Source organism: Pyrus communis, chromosome 16 (assembly GCF_041283825.1).
Source record: "Pyrus communis isolate YQ-2024b chromosome 16, ASM4128382v1, whole genome shotgun sequence".
Lineage (NCBI taxonomy): Eukaryota > Viridiplantae > Streptophyta > Magnoliopsida > Rosales > Rosaceae > Pyrus > Pyrus communis.
The window spans coordinates 13,728,347-13,744,679 of record NC_142580.1 but is presented as its reverse complement, the minus strand read 5'-3'; the positions used below and the strand labels follow the sequence as shown (position 1 = coordinate 13,744,679).

General features: G+C 38.4%; 1 protein-coding gene across 2 annotated transcripts; it reads left to right on the top strand.

Moving 5' to 3' along the window:
* Positions 1-10,893: 10,893 nt before the first annotated feature.
* LOC137731978 (PRA1 family protein D) lies at positions 10,894-13,590 on the top strand. Of its 2 annotated transcripts, none has more exons than XM_068471249.2 (2): positions 10,894-11,619; positions 13,243-13,590. In XM_068471249.2, the coding sequence occupies exon 1, from the start codon at positions 11,059-11,061 to the stop codon at positions 11,593-11,595; it is 537 nt and encodes a 178-aa protein (XP_068327350.2). In that variant the 5' UTR covers positions 10,894-11,058; the 3' UTR covers positions 11,596-11,619; positions 13,243-13,590. The 2 variants fall into 2 exon arrangements, with proteins under 2 accessions (XP_068327350.2, XP_068327351.2); XM_068471250.2 differs by having other exon boundaries at positions 10,913-11,619; positions 13,272-13,590.
* Positions 13,591-16,333: the final 2,743 nt, after the last annotated feature.

Here is a 16,333-nt window from a genome sequence, read left to right as displayed (position 1 = left end):
AGTTGTTGTTTCAGCAGAAACCAAATTGACAGGATATTGTTCTGTCCTACCTGGGTTTGCCCATGCTGGCAATACACGTCCTTGAGGTGCGCGTACGCATCCGTTATTGAAGGGTAATGCGTAGCCAAGGCGACCATCAGCAAAAGTAGTAAGAATGTACTGATTATCAAAAGAACGAGGTATGCGCCCAGCATTAACAGGTTGTCGTGGACGTTGAACTGGAGGATTCGTTGTGGAATTTGCTGTTGTAATGTTGGAAGCAATATACGAATGTGATGCTGGAGATTCAGTTCCAATTCTAACTCCACGACGTCGCCTGTCCGCCATTCTCAATGATGTAGAACTTGATCAAATTCAAAAGAAACACAAGTGTATGAAGCAACCTTCTTAATTTCCATATACAAATTAGTAAGGGAGTGTGTGGACATTTTATAGTAGAATAAAGGCACAAATCCATAATTGTGCCAACATATTCTTTTGCTATAGAGTATTTATTATTTATTAATATTTACTGGACACAATTTCTAACATTTGTGTCAGAAAAGAGGAATTTATAATTATTAAAATATATTCTCTATTTGAAGACCCAATGAGAAGTAGAGTGATTAATTATTATTTATTAATATTTAGTGGACACAATTTCTATCATTAGTGTCATAAAAAGGAATCTACAATTATTAACTCATTTGTCTATCTGAAGACCAACTAACTTTTGCACAGAGACCAACCCTAAGGGCACAATTGTTGGTTATGTGTCACTGCAGGTAGGACTTTAAAACCAAAAACCATATCACCAAGTATAAAAAACAAACCTGCAAAAAGATAACAATCTAAAAAGCAGTTCAAAAAGATACGAATCTAACAAACATTCATTGCACCTGGAAATGATCCTTTGTAAATCTAAAACATGCCACTTAGTACTACGGTGTAGTGGTATTCTTCTTTACTTGTAAGTGAGAGATCTGAGGTTCAGCTTTCGGGTAAAACAAATTTGAACAACATTATTGCTAACTTATTTTGAGGCTAAAATATTGCACGGTAATAAACAGCTTCATACAATTATTTACCACAATTTTATAAATTTTAATAATTGGTGTGCTAGTGGAGATAAAGACAAACGAGAGAGAACATATAGTGCCTTTGACAAATAATTTTTATAGACATAAAATATTTTTTGTGCCCATTTTAAGTAAAAAAGTTGTCATGTGACCCTACTCGACACGATTTCCGTGCCCATTAGTGTTTTGTGTCTACTTTTTTTAACATTGGGCACAATAGATGGTGCCCTCTATGGAATGGGAATTGTTTAAACTTTTTGGTGGTCAAACTGACACAAAATTTTCAATTGTGCCCTTTATTTTGTACCCAAAGCTCATTTTTCTTGTAGTGATGCTAGTATTATATTAATAAAATGACGACTTTTTTTTGGTTAAAAAATGAGAACCTTTTAACTAATACTAGTATATGGCCACACACTTTGTGTATGTGAAATTTTTATTTTTTTTTGTTTTTAATCCTAAAACATGAGTTTTGATCTCACTTAGTATTACAGTTCAATGATATTTCTCTTCACCTGAAAGTTAGAGGTTTTAGATTTGATTTTCGTCGAAAACAATTTCGAACCACATTATTACTTAGGCTATTAATTTACGAACAATATTTGGCTACTAAAAAATGAGTAAGAACTCCTACTCAAAACTCTTCGTGTTTGAATCACAGAGCTCTGTACTTATAATCAGAACTGTTCATATTATAAATCACATTGTAAAGATCATCTCTGTAAAAAAGAATTAAAACTAAGATCGTTTAGTTAATCTATTCTAGCAAATACATGCATGGTTCATAATGCTTTTACTGATTCTATTCATTTGTTTTTATACAGTTTGATGACTAAACAACCGTAGTTTTAATTAATTTTTTTACAGAGGAAATCTTTACAAAGTGATTTATAATATGAACTGTTCTGATTATAAAAACGAAGTTCTATAAATCGATAATTAATTATTTTGAATAAGAACTCCTATTCTTTTTTTGAGTATTTAAATATTGTTGTTAATTTATCTCTTTAATGTGAATAATGTCGTTAAAAAGAAAAATTACCTTCATAGGTCTTAGTAATTCGTCATAATAAATGTCTTTACAAAATAATAGACACGAAAGTGGAATCCTCCTTTCATTATGTGGTCCCAATTTCTGGATTGTATGTAATTGATGTACATTATACAATCACGATGATGTATTTCTTAAATTATAAAAAACAAAAACAATGGAAAACTAACGTTTCCTGAAGTGGGGGAATCTGCTGCTTGATGTGGTGCGTAAGGAACACATGTTTTGATTACATATACGTAAAAGCTGCATGCATATCCGCAAATCCATAATCCTCCTTCTACTTTTGCCATGTGGGTCTGATCACTCTCTGATATTTGGAGAAGGATTCTCTCTTCTTCTTTTTTTCCTTCCCTTTCCTCCTCACCTTTTTGAACGGTCACGGTTAAGCAAAGTCAACATTTTATATTAATTTTATATAGAAAGAGAAAGACAAAATAGAAAGTGTGAGAAAAGGGAATGAAAGGAAATGGAAAGAAGAGGGGAGAGAATCTTAGAGCCTGTTTGGTACCCTATTTGAAATTTTTTTTATCATTTCTCAAAACATTTCTTGAAATTTTTTTTCTTTAAGACTAAAAAACTTGATTGGTTTGCGATTTAAAATTTTTAAATCTTACGACTTAAACTAAACAAAGAGATCTAAAAAGAGGGGGTTGCAGGAGAGGGAGAAAGATGAGAGAGGAGAAAAGAAAGTAAGAAATGATTGAAAGAAAGAGAAAGAAGAGAGAGAATCGGATGAGATAGAGAGGAAGAAGAGTGAGAGAAAGAACCAAGAGAATGAAGAGAGCGGATTGGAGAAGAGACGAAAAAGGTAAAAAAAAAAAATAAAATAAAAAAAAAAGAGGAGAGAGGAAGAAGAAAAGAGGGAGAGAGATAAATTTGGAGTGAGAGGGGAGGAGGGAGAGAAAAGAAAGGAGTGAGTTTAAGCTTCAAAACTCTAAAAACTCACTTTTTGTTGTAGGCATAATTTACTGAACAATTATAGAGGTCATAGAGAGAGAAAAAGAGAGATGTGTAATTGTGAGTGTGTGTTATTCCACCCCATTGTGCCTTTATTTATAGTAGTAGGGAAGGTTAATTCCTTACCCTTTAGGATTACAACATTTAATAGGTAATCTACTCCTAATAAGAATATAAGATACATTCCCATATCTGCTAGGATTTACACAATGACATTCCTATTCCAATAGGACTGCAACACTCCATATTGAGCGTGTAAATACTCAAGTAAATGGCGCATTAGGTCTTTAGTGATGAAGCAAGTACAGTTGATGAAGTCGTCGGCACAATGAACGAATGCGAGTCTCAAATCAACGGAAGAATGCATAAAAAGTAAAACTCACAAAACCTTTGATATGGTAAAACCCAAGGTGGGAGAAAAACCCATAGACTAAGGAGAAAAGTGAGAAGTTGCATGAAGTCAAAACTATACGTCTTTTGGACACAAGTAGAAGAGCTTACAAGGGTATGATCAACCCAGGATAGGTGCCTCGTTAAAACCTAGTTAGGTAGCAAAAACCTAGTGGGACAAATGCTCCTACTCGTTGAGAAAAAGAGTGCATTAAGATCAAGTGAGTATACTTCTGGATTCTCCCCCTGAGTTTGACATAACTTCCAAATGAGAACTACAAGCATTGCATATGATAGTTAGGTATACCAATTCCTCGGACAAGTTTCTGAAAGGTTGACTTCGGCAGTGACGTCGTGTAGAGGTCGCCAAGGTTGTCTGGGATCGGCTTGCATGACTTCAACCTCCTAATGCTCTGCTGATGTAAATGTAGACGCAATATGTCTTGGTGTTGACTTTGTTGATGTATCATGTCTTGGCCGGGTGGATACATGCGGCATAGTCTTCATGGATCGTCGTCGGGACTCAACGATGGATGAAAACACAGCAAGTACTTCGAATATGCTCAATAAGAACTCCTAACCATGTCTCACTTATGGCGTAGTGAAGTGAGGTGAGTCTTGGAACGATTATAAGATTTCGCAACTAAGGTCATATCGTGGACCTTCAAGATATTGCGATATCCCTAACGGTAAAGACATAACCATTTGGGGATTTTACCTTGTGCGGGTTTAATAAGTAATCTACGTCAGCATAACAACAAGGCAAGCATCATTTCGAGGATCAAGGGGTTGGATCCGCTCAAGATGCGTTGGGATTTGCCCTCATAGTACCTTCAGGGCACGTCTTTAATACCAATTCACTGGTTGTGTGTAGGTGCGGTGCTGCATTTTTACCAAGATCAACAACAAATGAGATGTCCTGTCTAAATACAATGAGATAAGTACAATGAAGAGTGAAGTTGAACTTTAGATATGGAATTTCGGATTCCATAACCTCTTCAAGGGTCTCATTTGCATATAACGTATGGACGATCAAAGGTATACTCAAAAGTAACACATTCGGGGTGTAGTTCGACTGGTAGACCAAGGTATCATCAGAACAACGCTTGAACTTCAGGTCAAGGCATAAACTAGTTTTCCTAAGATCCTTCATCTTAAATTCCATCTTTAGGTGCGAGGCAATTTTCTTAAGCTCTTTCGGAGTCTTCGTGAGATTCGTGTTAACGACATAAACTGTAACTCTAGCAATTCAGAATAAGACTTCATAGTTTAACATGCAAGGGCATAATTCATATCCCTGACTGATCAAATAATCACTTAGATGGGTATACTACATCTGTCAGATTGTAAGTGAACGCCTCAAAACGAGTTAACAGGGTGTTCCGTGGTTTTGGAACTACTTGAACCAGTCCATGTATTTCTTCAGGAACTTACATGTAAATCTTCATATCTATATCCCCATGGAGAAAACACTAACCACATGTCATAATGCTGTTATCAATCACAAAATGTTTTGAGAGAAACCTTGCACTGTAAGGCGTGGATTATATCGTACTATTTCATTCATCTCATAACAATTCTTTTCCTACTTGTAACATAACAGGGTTACCTTGGGCAGTGTAAGAATAGCAGGTCCAATACACACTTTGGTAAGCAATTTGACCTGGATTGTAATTTCAGTTGTCCAATCAGTTCTATGTTGCCACTTAATCAACGGAACATGGTTCGATATCATCGCTTTTCATTTATGTTGGTAGCTACCATATAAGTGAAAATATCATCAATGATAATCTCATTTCAATTCTATTTAGCTCATCCAAACTAGTATATTGGACCAAGAACTTCAAGTCTTGAGAGTAATCCAGATTAATCTCATGAGATGGAAATGATTTGAGACAATGATCGAGTTTAGATTCATTGTTGTGCCGTGTCTTCTTCTTCTAGGGAAGTGAATCCTATGAACCGAATGATCTGTCGTGCTCCAGGCTAAGACAGATTGATTGGTTATCCGCCGGTGTACCGGACCGTCTAACAGGGGCATCTAAACCATCCAATAGAGGCGGCACATCTTCCAAGGATGTTGACCCGATGTCCGTTAAGTACGTCTATCTTTGCAGGCATGTTTGCAGTTGGTATATGATCTTGTCACTTTAGCTAGATTAGAGAAATACGTCTGGAGCAACATTCTGAAAACTAGAATTCATCGCACTTGTGCGGTATGGGGATAAAGATGAGACATAGTGGGCAACGTCCACGTAAATTCGCGCCGTTCTCTAGGAACATTGATGTTCTTATCTCCCTCTAACGGCATGAAGACTGTCTTATTAAAGTAACAATCCGTAAATGAGCGGTAATGAGATCGTGTGCAAGGGCTCTAGGAGAGCTAGTGTGAAGGAGAATCATGATCGACAAAAGATACATGTCCTTCTTTGAGGACCCATGTTGATATGTTGCGGTGGCGCAACTTGGCATATGGAATGCACACCCAAATGCGTAAATACGAAAAATCGTCAGGTTCGTACCCAGTAACCAACTATAATGTCATATAGGTTAGGTGGCAATGGGCTTCAAGGTGGACCAACATAACTGCGTACAAGGATTGCATAGCCCTAGGCAGAAACCGAAAACTTGGTACTTTTACCAAAATTCGGGCGATCATTTAAATTTGCGCTTTATGATCACTAGGCGAGGCTATTTGGGGTGAACATGGGAATTCAATGTTCAATTATAAACCAAAAATACATGCAATACTTTATCGAAAACCGTCGATATAAACTCTCCGGCATTTTCCTGTCTCCCGAACCTCAAGGGATAAGTAGGGTGGTGAACTCTTAATCGGCCATGAGGTTTAGCAGTAATGTGTGTGGACAAACATGTGACCAGTTTGTCGATTCATCAACCAAAACCATAAGTATTTATATGGTCCGCATTTTAGTTGGATTAGTCCATATATATTCCCTTGAATCCACTATGAAAAAGGGTAATTTCGTATCTTTGTGAGGAATGATATAGAAAATCAATTTCCCTTATGAGTAGGCTTGGCAAAGTGTACTTGTGGGCACTAGATCCTTACTTCGGGTAAAGAGATACGTCGTAGCATCACTGTTCGACCTAAGTGTCCCAAATGGTCATGCCAAAACAAGTAAACTGCTCAATCACCAGGCTCCAGGTCAACCATATGTGGTGTATTCCCAGTTGGAAGACAACCTATTGGCCCTAAATCAAAGCTTCAGGCTTATTTTTGGAGGTGGTGCAAAGATATTTCACTCTATTTTCTTCAGTGGTTTCATTTATGATTATTGTCATCTCGAATATCCTTAAAAACTCAACGTCAGGAAGAATTTAAGGTTCCTTAAATGGTGATGCAGTACCATTCATACAACGAGGAGTGTGCCAATGCTCTTAATTAGGTTGGATAGACCTGAAGTCGTTGTTAAAGATGTGATTTAGTTGTAAAATTAGTGTGCGTAGTACGCATTCATCCAAACAACTAACTTTCCCACATTCCTACCTAATCACGTGTTTAATTGAATTGATCACATGTATTAAGAAACATGTTTCAATTAACTCATATTCGAGGACAATATCAATAAGATTATCCATAAGTAAAACATACACCAAACTTGAATCCAAGAACATGGAAAAATGTTCAGAAAGTAAACCAAAGTTACTAGGGTGGATTCGGCCAACAAGGCCATCCATGTCAAAATTCTGCTCTTCCAACGATGTTTGGTGGAGCAAAATTAGTCTCACATATTGACTACTAAAATGGTACTCTATAACAACATTGGTAGGGGCAAGAACAAGTGCATAACCAATGATCTATTTCATCAAGACATAAGTAGATTCTGCAGGGTTAAGGTTTGGGAATACTATCCCTTATTCTTGAAGTTTTAGGTCTTAGGTGCCAAGGATCACGCTTCAGGCATGATGCCACACCTTGGCAGGCCTTGATTCTACCATATGTTGTAAAAACAAACTCCAAATTGGATTGTGAGAGAACTTGTAACAGTTCAACAATCCATTGAATTAGAGTTCAACAATCCATTGAATTAGAGAGAACACGATTGTGATTGGTGCTATGGGAATAAATCATCCATAAGCATCAAAGTTAGAACATTCGGGGTTCTAAACCATGGTTTTCATGGGTATATTGTTTTACAAAAACTTCGGGTTTCAAAGACACTAAATTTGAAACTATATGTTCAATTTAGTTTATAAACGTTTAGTTCATAAAAGAGAGGTTCCTGCAAGAAACACAAAATGCAATATACAACTGAGTTAATGGATTTGAGGTTCTTCAGAAACTCAACTGTGAGAGCTTTGTTACTATGAAAGTATGTCAACGGTTCAAAGTATAAAAATAAATTATTGAATCGTTAATGCCCAAAAGTGATCTTCAGTTCAATAATTTTAGATTCATTATTAGATTAGTGGATTGCAGGTCACTTTTAATTAATTCAATAGATCGGGACCAAACAGGGTTGATTGTAGAAGCTAAATAATATTAACATACGGGTTAATACTATTTAGAATGCTAAAATAATAGCATATGGGTCGAAAAAATTGCCCCAAAGATAATTGGGCTCGGGTTGGGTACCTTGAGTAAAAGGCATGGCCCAAAAAAGGGCCTCGGGTGTGAACTTCAGGTCACGGGGTAAGGGAGAAACCCCAGCCGTAGCTGCGTTTCAAGGTTGGGCCTCGGGGATGGCACGGGACAAAGCCCAGCAGATTTGCTGGCTTGTTAATGCATAGGAGCCCAGCCACAATGGGCTGGCGTCATGCAAGGACCAAATCCGTGTTTATAGGTTGATACCGGAGCAGGCTATAAGCCTTAGTGTTCACAGGACAATCCAACAAGCATGACAGCTTGCTGGCATGGGCCGAGAGCAGATGGAGGTTCAAAAATGAAAGTTGCAGGCTTCCTTGATGATTGGGGACTACGGGTTTGAGACAACCTAACCAGGCCAAAGGCCTGGGGTGTGGATATGCTTGCAGCAAAGCTGCAATCAAGGTCCATGTGGGTGCAACAAAGCCCAAATGGTTGCTGCCCAGTTTGTGCCACAAGGGGTGGTGCCATACCATTCCCAATTTTTTTTCGACATATGTAGGGTTTAAGAAACCCTAGAATTGCTTCTAATTTAATTTGATACTTTGACTCACATATTCCACATAACAATTTAATTGTGAGATGCATGAAACAAATATATATATATATATATATATATATATATTGACAAATATATGAACATATACAATATATATATCGGAAGAAGGGAATGTTTTCATGCTTCATGGTTGTTTCAAATATCTTACTTTATTTTAGGCGTACCTGATTGGCAGAAAACAAATAAAAGCCCTTGAATTTGTAGAAGATCCTTCTTTGTAAGCTGAAATTGCATCTTCAATGCGTTGTATCACGTTCAACACAGAAAAATTAAATTGAATCAATAGCATGTAGATCAATTCAATAAAATAATAAATTAATCATAATAAGAATGATTAAAACGTAATATTCACCTTATTAAAGATCAAACTCTCCTGTTAGCGCAACGTCAAGAGCGTGCTGATAACGTATTGTATGCATAATATAATTATGGAGGCCATAGAGAGAGAGAAATGTGCGGCAATAATAGAGAGAAAGAGAGAGATGTGTAATTGTGGGCGTGTGTTATTCCACCCCATTATGCTTTTATATATAGTAGTAGGGAAGGTTAATTCCTTACCCTTTTAGATTACAACATTTAATAGGTAATCTACTCCTAATAGGAATATAAGATACATTCCCATATCTACTAGGATTTACACAATCACATTCCTATTCCAATAGGACTGCAACACTTTTTATGTTTTTAGAGAATATATTATATTTTTAAGTTAGTCTTGAGCTTATTTTTTTGAAAATAGTCCTACCAAACAAGTTTTTAAGGCCTAAAACTTGAAAATTGTTTTTGAGTTTAAAAAGTTGGATTTAAGTAGAATACTAAGCAGGCCCTTATTTCCTGATATTGTGCATTTTGACTCCACTCGGTTCATTAAAACCACTGTTTCGATGTCCCAAAAATAATATTCCTTCAATGTACTTTAAACATAGTAGATAATCGATTCCAATTAATGAGGATATGTAAGAAATATTATTTTCTCTCTCATCTATTCTAAAGTTTCTGTGTTTAACAAGATTTTTATTAGACATTACACACAGCTCAACTAAAAAGCTTAGCCACAAACTGACTATTGACTCCAAAAACCACCAAGCCTACGTGTTGCGTAGGTTGAGCAATTAAGAGCTAATTACGTATTTCAAGTGAATGTGGGCGTGCCAACTTGTGACCAAGCTCAGTTAACGAGTAAAGTAGATGTGGTGATGTTGAACGCGCTAATGACTTTGTACTCAAATGATCACGGCCAAAAAAGAACATGTCTCGTCCTTGAGTTCTAGAACCTCACGACAAGGTTGTTAAATCACTGCGAAGTTCAATAAAAGTTTGGCTTTCAATGTGTCGAATACTGAGTGACCTGAATAACACCTTACTTCACCAAGAAACCTAACAAAGTGACCTCGTTTAGTGAGAGAACAATGACTTCTCATTGGCAAATACTTAGATAGGGAACCAATAGAACTCAAAGTTGTGTTGTTAATCCAAACTAAAATACTTCTCGGTCGATCTAATGATTCTACAGCTCCGGTGCTAGTAATCCAAACGAAAGATATCGTTGGTTGTCAGCTCACAGTCTCACTCCCACTCTGGCACTTCCTCCCACACTCTGATTGGTTTCGAGCCCGGCGACAAAGTCGACGCCTTCCACCTCGACGCGTGGTGGCCCGGGTTGTGATCAAGCGCGAGTTGGATGAGTACACGGTGCGGTTCATGTACCCGCCTGATCTGCTTGTGGTGCGGCGGTCCGAATTGCGTTCTCACTGGGATTTGGCGGACGGCTTTTGGGTCCGTGCCATAAAGGAGGTACTGGTTCTGGGTTTTTGGTAATGCATGTGGGTTTTGTTTTCTGATGCATGATTTTTCAAGGTTTATGGTTGCATGGGGTTTTTTGTGTGTTTATTTATCATTTTTTCTTTGAAGATTTCTGACATGGGTTTTCATGATTTAAGAACATGCAGGTTGTTTGTACATATTTGGCTCTACCTTCTGTTGTTTTGCTTCTAAATTCCCCATTTTTACTTTTAAAAAATAAGTTTTTTATCCACCTTGATTGCTTGTCTTGGTCCCCCAGTTTCATCATATCTTGGCTAATGTTGTATTTCTCTACCTTGAATGCTTTTATATTATTATATGCCCAGATCTTGTTCAAGCCTGAAACCTTTGTTGTTTGTCCTACCCCATATGCAGGAATCAGGCCCAACCCAATACGTTCGGCCCAAAAATATGAACCGACTTTCACTCTTGTCATACACAAACCATTTCGCCTAACAGTGTCCAGTCCAAGCGGAGGTCAACTCCGTGGACCGAAAGCCATTTCACCGTTAGAGAGACTGAAACCAAATGAAACACAAAAACCACATCTCTCTCTGATTCCCTCCGCCCCAATTTCCATCAATCTCCGCCACGAAAGTTCAAAGCTTTCGGAGAAGCCCATCTCGCAATGTCCGCCGGAATGGTGTCCCAGTTCAAGGAAGCCACCCAATCGGCGAGGGCCACGCTCCGGCCATGGGGTGAGCTCCTGGAACCCACCGCACTCAGACTCCCCTCCAATCTCTCCGACGCGACGACCCGACTCGTCCAGAACTTGACCCACTTCCGGTCCAACTACGCCCTGATCGCCCTGATCGTGCTCTTCCTTAGTCTCCTCTACCACCCGTTCTCCATCATCGTCTTCTTGATCGTCTTTGCCGCGTGGCTCGTACTCTACTTCTCGCGTGACCAGCCCCTCGAGGTGTTCGGGTTTGCGGTCCCGGACCGGGTCGTGATGGTTTTTCTTGCCTTGGTGACGGTGGTGGCTCTGGTCCTCACTCACGTGTGGCTCAACGTCATCGTTTCGGGTGTGATTGGGGTCGTTTTGATTGGGTTGCACACCGTGTTTAGGGGGACGGAGGACCTTGTGATGGACGACCAAGAATCGCCGTATGGGGCTCTGCTCTCGGATGATGCTGACCCAAGTGGGAATTACACCATTATGTGACTGTTCCTCTCCAAATTTTATGAGGTGGGTTGGAATTGATTTCCTTTTTTTCTTCTTCTGGATTTTGTTGAAATTAAATTTTGGAATTTTGTTGGGTTTTGGTTGGAATTGTGGATTTTAATTGCTTACAATAGGGAAGTTAGGGTTTTAGTTGATATCCTTCAATTTGATTACTTCATTGTTATTTGTGATATTCATCCGTTTTCGGAATATAAATTCATTGTAGAGGTGTCTTAATAAAATTCTTGATTTGACTGTATCAAATGTGATTTACCTCCATCCGTTCCCAGTTGCAGAGAATTGCATTGTCGCTGTTGTGTTAGTAATCCAATTAGCATTTTTGCTAAGCATAATGTGTAGCGTAATACCGCGCACATATGAATGGTGTACAGAATATGTAAACATGTTATGGTCTTCTTAGTACTCATATACCTTTTCTTGCAACTTTATAGTTTTCTGATTGTATCAAAATATTTGGAACTTTCTTTACCTAAGTTGAATACATGCCTGTACCTGGACGATTTTATGTACGAATAATTGAATAACGTTTATCTTTCCTTCCAACAATAGTTTTTGGAAGAGCTGGCCCTATATTAAGTACGCTTTATAGCCCTTTTCCATGTCCTTAGTTCAAATCTTGCTTTGCCAAGACCACTCTGGTTGCAATAGCAGGATATCTTAGCAACTTGTCTCCGGATATTTTTCATATAAATGTTATTTCTAGGACCTGCAGTTTGGTTTGATCATTTTGATATCTTACCGATGAAATCTTGCATACTTTTTTCCCACTAAGCTCGAAGTTCCAGTTTCAAAACCCGGGCCTGTCGATCTAAAAATTCGAACAAGAAGTGCATAACAAGGCTTCTTGTGAACCACGACATTCTTTTTGTTGCTCTCCATGCATTGCATTATAGATTTGCTGTTAAAATTGTTCCAAATTGAACAAAATAGACGTCAAACACAGGTGCGTCTAAGTTATTATGGGTGGCATTACTCTCTGACCTTCTTGTCATAATTGTCAAACAAACTTGTTTTTCGTTTCCTTCTTGGGGTAAATAGTTCAACATTTCATTGTATCGATTGTCAGGTTTGTATGAAGTATGAACATAAAATCAACAACCTGTCTCTACCAATTCTTGTTACAATACTTGATTTCCGATGTTAAAACTAGCAGATGTTTGATAACCTGATGCAATCTGAACAATTGACTTTGTTTTTCTTTGAATCCTTTTGCCACTTAGAGTTTCTATCTCATGAAATTTGTCCTGCATAGTTTCTTACCTTTTCATATGTTGTAGCCATTTATCAAACAGAGTAATTTGCAGTACCGCTACACTTGGGAATAATTTGTCTATGCCATATGCTTTATCACACGTAAATGGGGCAGTGACATGGTTATAAATATGAAATTCTCTATCTGGACTTTGTCAGGATTGAATGAGCTGAGTGATTTATACCCAAACTTGCATTAATTTTTTCAAATACTTACCCGAGTCTATTTTGTGCATATGATTTATTGACATGTTATATTTAACAGCAGTTGTTTCAACATTTTATGTCTTGTACCATGAATTGGAGATGGAGATGGAGATGGAGCTAATGCATTATTTTCCTCGTTTTTATGTAATTTCCATGTATGCATTGCAGTTGGTAGCATTTCATCATTGTTCGATCAGGTACCTGTGTTCCAGACAAGCCTCCAATGGGGGTCAACCTCTAACCAACAGATCGAGTTGTGATGTCGTTCTTCCTTCTGAAGTCGGAAATTGTGTATCCACCACCCTAGTTGATGTTCAGCACTTCTTCCTGATTCAAATCACGTTTATAGTGCTTTTAACAGATAGACTTGTATAGATCATTGTTGTCTCATGGTAAATCGTGGGTCGCATTGTCGGTTTGTGCCATCGTGGAGTACATTGGAACCTTGCAAACTGAAAGTTAAGTGCAATTTTTTGTAGTAATGGTATATGTATGCAGCGATGATTCCTTTTCCTATTCATACGTGTTGCAACTTGCAAGTGTTCTCTGTAGGAAACAAGTTCAGAAAATCTGCTTTATACTTAGAAATAAACCAAAAGGAGTGAATTAGGTAAAATTACCATATTCTGTATTTTCAGATTATCTGTAAGATAGTCGACTGACTCAACTCTAGAGACTATAGTGAGTCTCCTACCTATCTCCCAACATGAGAAGATAGTTGGTAGCTGTACTTGACTAGGGCAATTCTCACACGAGTGGAACTGCATAGGTATAGGTGCCTAACTACTGACAAAGTCTTGCACTCCTACCCTCCTACTAAGGCTATATGTGCTTGTTTCCCCTCAATTAGGAGTAGGATTTACATAGAATTGGTTCGTCGCCACTATGACATTTTGATATATTCACTTTGAAAACGAAAAGCATTTCAAATAGTTTATACATTTCCCCTCCTTTCTTCTCTCAAACTCAGAGAGACAATGGAGCCTTTAGCTCTCAAGCCGAAAATGCTCCATGACCCGGGATTTCATAATTGGAAGGGCAACACCCGAAACTTTTGACTTAAATCCAAGGTCTGAATCAACCACGATGATCGCTGCAACAACCTCCTGATCAAAGACTCCAACATTTCCTCCAAGCACCTCTCCATCGAATCCAAATTGGGCAAATGGGTGCTTTGAGACCTTGGCTTCTCCAATGGCACTGTTTTGAATGGCACCAAGGTCCCTCCAAGCACGTCGTTGGATCTTAGCCACAACGACAAAATCAAAATCGGCTAGTACATTTCCATTGAGGTCAAGATCGACGAGTACAAAGAGAGCCACCCAAGACAGAACCTTAGGGGTTGTTCAAGCTAGATTTGTCCCTCGCATAACTCCCATGGTCTTTCTCATTGGGCAGAGTTTGATGTTTGGTTCTCTGCAACATGAATTTGGAGTTAGTTTGAGAGGTGCCTTTGTGGGGCCTTTGTTAGGCCTTTAGGCTCACAATCAGGACTAATAGAGATTCGAGCATGCCACTGTTACCTTTATTTAACATATTGTTTTCTTGGTTGCTTAGTTAGTTGTTTACTTGCACCACAAGTTATTTGTACTTCTTGTCTTAACGGGATTGTCCATAGATGGGTTAAGTGTGTACTATGTTCTTTTCGATGCCTTTTGACAAAGGACTTTTATTTATAGTATCATATGTTCATTTATAAAGGAGTTCAAGGTCATTCAAGTTATTTTCTTAGTTATTAGTTGAAACCGACAGTAATTAGTTTGACAAGATTAGTTATAACTAAAACTGGAGCAAAAATAATTGGAAATGACATAAGGTTCGAAGTAAGATACAAAAACTACAGATCTACTTAATGTAAGTATAAATAAGGGAGATCCGGGGCAAGATTACAACCTTGGTGGGCAAGGTTCTTCTTGCGGACACTTCTCCTTGTATTTTACAGTGATTGAGACCTTGAAAAGTGAAATATAAACAAGGTTTACCAAAGGGATTCGATAGTACAACAAGGGAGTAATAGCAGAGCTTCTAAAACTGGACAAAAGAGAGTTTTCTATGGTGGACTTGGGACTTGAAAAGGACAAGGGGTGAACAAACTAGTTTTCACTGTTGAGTGTAGAATTAAGTGTTGTTTTTGATTGGTTGAGAGAGAGATTCCGCTCGCATCCTTTACTGCTTTTATAGACTCCTTAACCCGAGCGTTTAAGCCTTCATTTTTGGTGATGGCTTCCAGAGCATGGTGAGTCATCATCTGCTTTTGTTAGTTACTTACCCATGCCATGGAAAAGTACTTTTTGCTGAGGGTGAGCTGCCCTCTGCAGCTTGTCACTTCACATGGGTTTGTTGCCTATTAGTTGCTAGAAAATGGTTTTAAATTCACCCTAGGCTGCCACCTGTCCCAGCCCAATCCTTTTTTGTTTTACGCACGCCAGGGCCTTCACTTGATTTGAGCCCAATATTAAATATCCACCCAAATAGTGCCCCCTTTAATCATTATTAAGTCTGCTAATCAAGACATTGATAATGATTAAATTTGAACGCTTGCCAAGACTGGGTATTAGCACCAATTAACTTACTTGTTTTAAGTAAACCTTTGCACTAACCCATGACTTCCAACGTTAACTACTTACTTGTTATGTAGCTTCCACTTTACTCTTTTCGGCCATTACCTTCAACAAGCTTAACATTCAAAACCACCAAATTCTCTTGAATTTTCAATTTTTCCCTGACTCAAACTCTAGCCACTTTCTTCATCCTTCTTTGAATTCAACAATGGCCCCTAAATCGCGCTTTGCATACAAGTCTGAAAAAGGGATTGTCAGTCTTCGCCGTTGGCTTAACGGTCTTCATCGCCTTCGGGCTAGCCTCAATCTCCATATTTTCTTCCATGAAGATAGGGCTACTTACTAGGACCTGCCTGGATCTCCAGAGTCCCTATTTCCGTGGAAAGTAACATGCTTGCCAAGAAATGCTTCACTCCTAACTTTTATGAAGCTGAGGAGGGCATCCCGGTTGCCAAATTTTTGTCCAAGATTACCATTCTTATCAAGCACAAATTTTTGTCAACAACTCTTCTCTTCTAGAACAATGGAACCATCACCTTTGACTTTAGGATAGAGCCCATAACTCCAACTGTTTTGGACATGGCTCAGGTGTTCGTGCTAAGGCCATCGGGTAGATGTGTGGACATCACCCACGATTGGTCATTCTCTTCCCAACCAGCTGTTGAAAACTCTGAGACTGCAAAGGCTATAGTGAGCTT

Coding starts and splice junctions, on each gene's coding strand:
- LOC137731978 (XM_068471249.2), top strand. CDS start 11,059: ATGTCCGCCGGAATGGTGTCCCAGTTCAAGGAAGCCACCCAATCGGCG.